At 28.6% G+C, this 9,183-nt stretch overlaps 1 protein-coding gene across 1 annotated transcript; it reads left to right on the top strand.

Annotated features, from left to right (window-relative positions):
• The first annotated feature begins 5,520 nt into the window (after positions 1-5,520).
• LOC108346851 (reticulon-like protein B1) lies at positions 5,521-7,918 on the top strand. The gene is made up of 5 exons (XM_017585902.2): positions 5,521-5,991; positions 6,695-6,875; positions 6,989-7,130; positions 7,314-7,383; positions 7,476-7,918. The coding sequence occupies exons 1-5, from the start codon at positions 5,763-5,765 to the stop codon at positions 7,640-7,642; spliced, it is 789 nt and encodes a 262-aa protein (XP_017441391.1). The 5' UTR covers positions 5,521-5,762; the 3' UTR covers positions 7,643-7,918.
• The last annotated feature ends 1,265 nt before the right edge of the window (positions 7,919-9,183 follow it).

Here is a 9,183-nt window from a genome sequence, read left to right as displayed (position 1 = left end):
TACGTGAGGATTATGCCTCGGTTCACTCTGATAATCGAATCAGTATTAGTTTTAGACACCGGTTGCTTAACAACCGAGGCATATAATGCTTTTAAAATTACGAGACTGCCACCGCGTTTTGATATGCTTCGGTTCAGTAAAAACCGAGTCATAACGTACGAGTTAAAAACGTCATTTTTTACTAGTGTGTTGTTCTTCATGATGTTTTTTTCAAAGTGGTTTAAGAGCTCATGGTTCAATAGATATTCTTAGTTGGTATATGGTTAGCTAAAGTTGGTGTAGGATGTAGTGATTATACATGACATTGGTTAGCATTGATGCAAAGTGAAAGGAAATTCTTAAAATGGTTTAATTTTAAGTGAGTATACTTTTTATCAAGGTTTAAAAATGAAGATGTGTTTATTTTAATCATTGTGAGGATGGTTAGGTTGTTGAAAATACCACATTTTGGAAAGTCCCACATCACCTAAGATAATAAATTGAATAGGTGATAGTACCTATATAATGAACTTAAGGTTCATTGTGTTTCGAGACCCTAATCAAAAACACTTTAAAGCTTTTATTTGACTTTTCTTATACTCTTGTAGTAAAGTTTTATGAGATTTGGTTAAATTTTTGCTTTGATGGGTATGGATGTACTTAGAGTCAAAGAATATGAGAAAATGGTCTATATTATAAAATTTTTTGCCCAAATGTATTATTATCTAGTTGTCATTAGATAATAGTAATGATTTTTTCTCTGATTTTGAAGTTTTCACATGTATTTCTTAGGATAAAAATGTTGGTGTTTATCATGACATTTTTTTTTCATCAGTATAATATTTATATAATTAATTATACCTTTTTGGTTATTAAATTTTTAAAAGAGTTTGAAACCTATAAATACATAATAATTTATATACTGGTATTCATATACACAAGGATTAAAAGATTTTCTGTGAATCAGTATGTCATTAATCTTCGTCAATAACCCAATGTCCACGTCTCAAAAGATTTAACTCAAATTTCTAAAAATCTCACAATTTGTATTTTGATAGAGGAACATTAATTTTTTTGTAAGAATAGCTTAAACCAAAGGAGGTGGAGTACTAAGCTCAATATGAACTTATACTATACTTCATGTCTTTGAGAAAATAAAAATTATTAAATGTTAATTATTACATAATGAATCTACACAATAATAAATTATAAATTTATTGACCGAAAAAAATTATCAAGTAAAATAAAATTGATAAATGAATTTTATCGATGGGTTTTAGAATTTTAGTCATTAACAAAATATACATTAGTAATAGACTCATCAAGTAGATCAGAATTTTTATTACAAATTAAAATCTGTTGATAATTTAAAACTTTTATTTTATGAGTATTTCTGAAGCTAAATTTCGATGATAAAATGGATGTCAAAGTTTCCATTTTAGACTTTAACTATTTCTCTATAAAATTTGTTAATAAATTGGGTGTTAAATTTTCATTAAATCTTACAAGATATTTGTTATAAATTAATCGAAGATAGGTGAAAAGGAAAAGGATAAGGAGGAGGAGGAGGAGAAGGCGATGACGGTAGTAGCAGTAGAGGCGATGATGGTAATAGCAGTAGAGACGACGACAACAGTAGTAGTAGAGACGACAACAACGACAATGATGGGAACAATGGTAGCAACGAAAGTCACGACAACAACATACTACAAGAAAATTTCACTACCGGCAAACACAATCCATATTTAATAGCAAATTTTTTTCGATAATTCGAGTTTACAGACAAAATACCAACAACAACAAAAATCCATCTATAAAATGCTCATCAATAAATGTTAGCAACGATAGCAAAATCTGTTGATAATTACTGATGACCGCAAATTCTACGTAAATATTCCTCGGTAATTACCAACAAATTATGGTCATTAGTAAAATTCGTTGATAAATGTCACAATTTTGTCTTCTTCTTTCTCATTCTCTTCCTCTTCTTTTTCCTTTCTTCTTCTTCTTCCTTCTCTCCTCCTTGTCATGCATTTACGTTCGCGTTTTTTACCGCTACCCCATCCTTCTCTTTCTCTTCCTTTTCCTCTTCCTATTCTTCTTTCTCTTCCTCTTCCTACAACTTCAATTGCCACTATCGTTGAGTCATCATTGCGGCACCACCATAAGTGTGCCTCCTCTTCCCCCCCCCCCCCCCCCCCCCCTTCCCCCTTTCTCTTTCTCTTCTTTTTTTTCTTTTTTTTTAACCTGTCTCCTCTTAATATATAAAATATTTCATCAGGAAATTTGATGCTCGTTTAATCAACGATTTTACTGATAAAATAATTTGTTAATAATAGGAATTACAAATTATCGATGAAATTTATTGATGAAATTAACCGTCAAATACATTACCAACAAAAATATTCTTCGTTAATTTAAATTCTAAAATACATCAATAAAATTCTATAGTAAATTTGGGTTTACCAACAAATTTATTTCCGTTGGTAAAATCTATTGATAATTACAAATATTCTTGTATTGAAAAAGAAGACCACAAAGATAAAAACTGGAGGCTATGATAGCAATAACAACAACAAAGGAAGAGAAATATAAGAAGAAGTTGAAGAGAATGAACAAGTAGTAGTAATCACGTAGTAGTATAGAAAGAGAAGAAAAAAGAAAAACAACAACAATAAATCACAAATATTGACAAATTTTATCAACAGACTTTGATTTTGGTAATTATCAATGAATTTTGACCAATTAAAAATAATTATTGACAATTTTTTTATTATTGATGTCAATATTTTTAATATATCGAGATTTTTGTGATTATCGACTATTATGTTTTTGGTAATTTTTTTTTATTGTTTTTGGTATTTTCTTTTTTATTTTATTTTTGTAGTCCTAAATTATTAAAAGAAACTATAAACATTCTCATCTCACACATATCTCTTAGGTTTTACTTCAAGGATTCTAAATAAGGTTATCCATTCTCATCTCACAGGTTTAGGATTTCTTCTCACCAATTAAGGTAAAGCAAAGGGTAGTCTTAGTCCTGATGCTTCGTGTCGTGGCTTACCTGCAACGCGTGATTTGGAGAACATGGACCCTGTTATATGTCTTTGCACTTTAGCAAAATATGTTGCAACTATTGTTGATTCCTCCAACTTCACTTCAACATTTTCGACCAAGATAACCTGTTGCTGTTAAATGTGAATGTTAAGCTTATTATAATGATAGTTGCTCAAACCAACCTTTTTTCTGTTACATTGGACATCTTATAGAAATATTGCTGAAACCCCATTTAACAATATATATATATATATATGGACTCATCCTTCACGCTCCAGAAGAAATATTGATGTACCATATAAATTTATATATAGATTTCAAGCACAATTTTATTATATAGTAAGACAATATTATGTATTGTTTATACAAATTTATTCATTTAATAGATGAACTTTGATTTTGGTTTCCGTAGTTTTTTTTTATTTGTATTTAGTCTACGTACTTAACACCAAAAGTCATTAAATGGGATTAATGATATTATATGACAAAAATTTACTACTTATCTGTTGAATAAAAACATAAAAGCCTGCTTTAAGTAATTAATATTAGTGTTATAATATAATATCGACCTTTAGTGAGTTAAAAAATATTTTAAATCCATAAGATAAGTGTTATTTATTTATATTAAGGACTACAAATATTAATTTCAAAATTTTATTGGTAGAGTTCAAGAAAAATGTTTTATAGGAATTAAAACTAAAATTTACATATTGTATTAAAATTGAAAGAGTGACTAAATTTTATAGGATAAAAAAATATATAAGGACTAGTTACTTTCAAGGAATTAAATAACATAATTTAAGTCCAAGTTATAAACATGGATAAATTTATTTTTGTTTCTGGTGATTGTAATATTACTTTAGATCATCTCTAACGTTGGTTGTTATAAATATTATATTTGAGTTTCTATTGCTTTACATGGATTCCTTATGTCATATTATTTTTAAGCATCTCACCAAACTTTTATAACTTTTATTTTAATGAATAGTTTTTATAAGCACAAGCATTTACACTTTTTTCTCTATTTTATTTTTTTTGGGTTAAGCATCGTTTATTTATAGAAGTAGCATTTAGTTAAAAGTATCTTGTACAACACAGGTATTCTTGCATTTAGTTAAAAGTATCAAAGAAAATTTCCAAACAAATTTATCTTTGTTAGAATATTAACTTCTGTATATATTAATATGAAGTGGTTGAAACTTAATTAATTGTTGAAAATTTTATTTTAATATTATTTTTTCATTCATAAATTTGAATTTAACATTTTTGTTGAGATGGATTGAGTACAAAATTTCTTACATAAATTGGAACCATAAGTTTATATTAAATTAAATTATCTTTTTTAATTATTTTAAAGAAAAAATTAACAGTTAATTATTTAATCATGTATATTCTCGATTAAAATTTATTAACATCATAATTTGTATTTTTTTTCCAAAATAACGAAGAATGTACGAAAATGAGTATATATATATATATATATATATATATATATATATGATAAAAAAAGTGTAGGCGTTTGCTTGTAAGAATGTGTCTTGCGTAAAGGAGTAACCGTCCATGACCCAACGGCAGTCATGAGTCCCAATCAATAAGGGACACCTGTCCCACAACTTTTGATATTGTCGGTCACCACTTTTCTAAAGTATCACCGCCATACACGTCACCATTTTTTGCACAACCACTTTCTTTTTTTCTTTCAATTCATAGTCTGTTAATAAATTTCCTTAATTTCAATCATTTAAACGCTCTTCTAATTTCCTTAAATTATTACTTTTTAAATCTACAGATCAAAATTCAGAAATTTAATTTATGTATCAAATTTGTTTATTTTTAAATATATTAACAAAAAATTAGTAATTAAAACTATGCACCAAAATTCCTTTCATATTAAACTAGAATAAGTCATTAGATAATAACACAATCTAATTTTAAAATCTTTTTAACTTTAAATATTCAAAAGATTAAACATTTATAGTAACACCTTTGTTTACTGATATTCATTTTAAAATACCTTAATCAGTTATTTTTATTATCATTTTTTTTAATTTATAGAAAATGTATTTTAGTTAAAAAAAATTACCAAAAATAAAATAAAACAGTACTATTTTAAAATGAATATGATTTATTATTTTCGGAAATGTGTACATTAGACAGATAAAGTAAAATACAGAAAATAACTGTTTTTATCAAACAACGTACAAAACATAAGTTTAATATATTAATTGATGTAATTTAAGCACATTTTTCATTAAAATTAGTATTTTTTGTACTTAAACAATCAGTATTACCAATAATATCAACATTAACCATACGTATTTGAAAAATAGAATTTTAATTTTAATAAAAAATACTCAAATTTAAATATAAATTTACCCGCTAATCAATGCTACTGTAACATAAGAAAATCGGTTCTAGAATTTTATTTTTAGTTAATGCATTTTAGACTGTTAGTAAAATCTGATTATTAGGGGGAAAAGTAACACTAGTGATTTTGAACGGAGACGCCGTCAATTCCTACGGTTTCCCTCTCTCTATTACTGGTGCCAGATTCAAATGTGTACCGAACCTGAGGTTCGGCACTGAACCTCGTTTTGCACAACACTATAAGAAGGGACACCGAGCGCCTCGCACGTTACTTGTCATCGGCACGAGCCTAAAGCGAAAACCTTTCGATCCCTTTAAGAGCGGTTCCGCGTTCGAAGATTTAGGGTTTTTCGAAGACAATGGCGGAAGAATCGGAGCACACTGCAGCACCGGCGACTGGGGAATCGTTGCTCGACAAGATCGCCGACAAGCTCCATGGCCATGGCCATGACTCTTCCTCTTCTTCGGATTCCGATTCCGACAAAAAGGAATCTTCCTCGATCAAGGATACTTCCTCGATCAAGGATAAGGTTTTCCGTCTCTTCGGGAGGGAGAAGCCCGTTCACTCCGTCCTAGGCGGTGGAAAGCGTATGAATCTCTCTCTAGCATTTTCTTTTCTTTGTCTTAATTGACACTGTTTGGGTTTGGTTTCGTTAGATCTGTGATGTGAAGTGATTCGTTGATCTATGTTGAGTAGATTCTGAACGATGCTACATTTTGTTAAGTAGTGGAGTTAAGTTGTTTGAATGCTACGTTATTATTTGGAACTGGAATTCGAGTTCACTTAAGTGTGAGATATTGAATTTTGAATCTTTTTGTGCTCGATGTTCGCTTATATTGAATTTAATGAGTATTTTGGTATATTCAAACGAAGCAACATGTTGTATTGCTCTCGAATTGGGTTTTGATTTGTGGTCTTTTTACCTGTTGAGTATTGTTGTTTGACTGCCGTCAAAAAAACACGTTGATTTATCATATAGATCGGAGATATCTTTGAAATACCTGATTTTTTCGGGAAGGAATCATTTATTTAGTTTTTCGTGTGGCTTCCAGTTTTTCAAAATATTGAAATAATTTAAATTTTATTCAACTCAGAAGTTATTAGAAAAAATAGTCACTTTGGAGTTTTCTTGTAAATTGTAAACAAATATACTACAATCATCTAATATACTACAATCTTCTTTTTTAAAAGCTCCATATAATAATCGCTAAATTATTATAATCAGAAGCTAAAATATTTCACATGGGATTTATTTTTTTAATCCTAACCAATTGTTCTATTCAATTGCAGCTGCTGATGTGCTGTTGTGGAGGAACAAGAAGATATCTGCTAGTGTACTTGCTGTAGCAACAGCTGTTTGGATCTTTTTTGAGTTGCTTGAATATCATCTGCTTACGCTAGTCGGCCACATCTTGATTCTGTTGCTTGCGGTTTTGTTTTTGTGGTCCAATGCCCATACATTTATTCACAAGTAAGAATTAGGAAGTTGTTATTCTATTATTGAACCAAGTCATCCTGTGTAGTGGCTATCATTTGTTTCTAACCAATTTGCATTGCATGTAATATCAAATATTGTTGTTTCAGGGCACCACCTCGCATCCCAGTTGTTCATCTTTCTGAAGAACCTTTTCTTCAATTTGCATCTGCATTGACAATTGAACTCAATCGCGGATTTGCTGCCTTGCATGCTATCGGTTCTGGAAGAGATTTGAAGACATTCCTCATTGTATGCATTAAACTCATTTCTAATTTCATTCATATACATCAAATATTCTATTTTAACGTGTAATTATTATGAATTATGGGATTTTAACATGGTTTGAACTACAAAATACTGTACCTATGATTCTCACTTTAATGATAGTTTTAGTTTGAATAACTGAGCATTCTGTTCTTGATGTTATGATAGGTTATTGTTAGCACATGGGTTCTATCAATTGTGGGAAGCTGGGTCGATTTCTTGACCTTGTTCTACATTGGTAAGAATAACTTGTTCTTGCTTTATATTTAGTTTTTAAGCCATGACAATGATTTATCGAATTTCACTGATTTCCTTGATCTTCGTTTGCAGTCTTTGTTTTGTTGCATACGGTTCCTGTCTTTTATGATAAGTATGAAGACAAGATAGACCCTCTGGCTGAGAAAGGATTGATCGAGTTCAAAAAACAGTATGCTGTGTTTGACGAGAAAGTGTTGAGTAAGATCCCGAAAGGTCCATTGAAAGGCAAGTTAGCTTAGTGTTTAAGTATTTGGTATTCTGAAGACGAAAAGAGGGCTCCACTTGAGTCTTTTTTATTTAAGAGCCTCGTTTCTTTGAAACCATATGCCAAGCCTTGTTTTTGGACTTGCTTTTTGGCGGGTGCGGTATTCAAGATCATGAGCTTGTTCAGGTTTACTACGAGAATGTCGATTTTGCTGATTACAACTTTTGTTGGACCATGTAGTCGTTCAATCAGTAATCATATTGTAAGCAAAAAATATTTATGTTAATTGTCAACGTTTTTCTTTGATTAAGATTTCTGGTGTTTGGTGTTTCTGTTTGATGATTCAATATTTCACACTTTATTTTAGAAGTTAAAATTAGGAGTAGCTTGCATAAAAATTTAGATAAATTAGCTCAATTTCTACAAATAGCTTATTTATAAATTAATTATAGAAAAATGAATTTATATTTATTTTCTTAAAGGAGTAAATTTTGTGGAGAATTTGGACAGTGAGAGTCATGTTATTTCATTTTAAAACAATATTGTAGTTTGGCTGTAACTTTTTTCAATACAATATTAGCAGTCTGAAAAAGATACAATAAAATAGTCTGAAGTCTGCATTACTACGAGGAATTGCCGTAAAAAGTGCCATGTATTTTACTCGAATATATAAATAAATGTATCGAGTATTTGTAAAGTAAATAATTACGTTGTTATTCAGTTATGAATTAACAAAGTGCCATGTATTTTATTTTATTAGCTATCTTTTATACATAATCAACTATAATGTTTATTCAGTTGGCAGTGTACAAGTTAATCACGAGTCATTAATTAAAATGTTTATCATCTCAATAAAAATGTTATTTTATATATGAAATATAAATAATGATGTAATTTATTTGGATTAAATTTAAAATAATTTAATTTATATTTTATTGAAAACTATAAACATTAATATATTTTTAAAATAAAATTGCAATCGTTTTAGAACAATATTTTTTTTGCCCTAGAACAAAGATAGTATTGTTTATGTGAATTTATATATATTGGTCCTAGAACAAAGATATTATTTTGTCCTATAACAATTAATCAAATTATGAATATATGCAGATTACGGATTATTTTCAGAATTTCTATCATTTAAAAAAAAATTGCATATATTTTTATTAACTATTTTAATATAACAAATTAGCATACATAATATAATTTAAAATTTATTTATAATTTAGCAATAATTTCATGTAATACTTGATTACATTTTATTTTTATTTTATAAATATAGTATAATATTGTAAGTTAAAAGTTTCCAGACAATTCAATTAAAATTTTAAGGTTTGTTTGTATGGCAAATAAATTGGTTATATGCATATGAAATAAGTCATAAGTAATTTGTGTCTTTTAACCAGCAATTCAGGATTTAAATGTGATTTTGATTTGAATATGTAACAAACTATTTTATTTTAAGTGAACAGTGCGTTTTCTTTTTCTGATAGCGAGAACACAAGTACTTCTATCAATAATATACACAATCCATTTTTAATAGAGTCGATTCTCTTTCATTGATATCAAGTTTTA

Source organism: Vigna angularis, chromosome 9 (genome assembly GCF_016808095.1).
Source record: "Vigna angularis cultivar LongXiaoDou No.4 chromosome 9, ASM1680809v1, whole genome shotgun sequence".
NCBI classification, from domain to species: domain Eukaryota; kingdom Viridiplantae; phylum Streptophyta; class Magnoliopsida; order Fabales; family Fabaceae; genus Vigna; species Vigna angularis.
The sequence above is the reverse complement of the archived record's forward strand: the minus strand, read 5'-3'. Positions and strand labels throughout refer to the sequence as shown.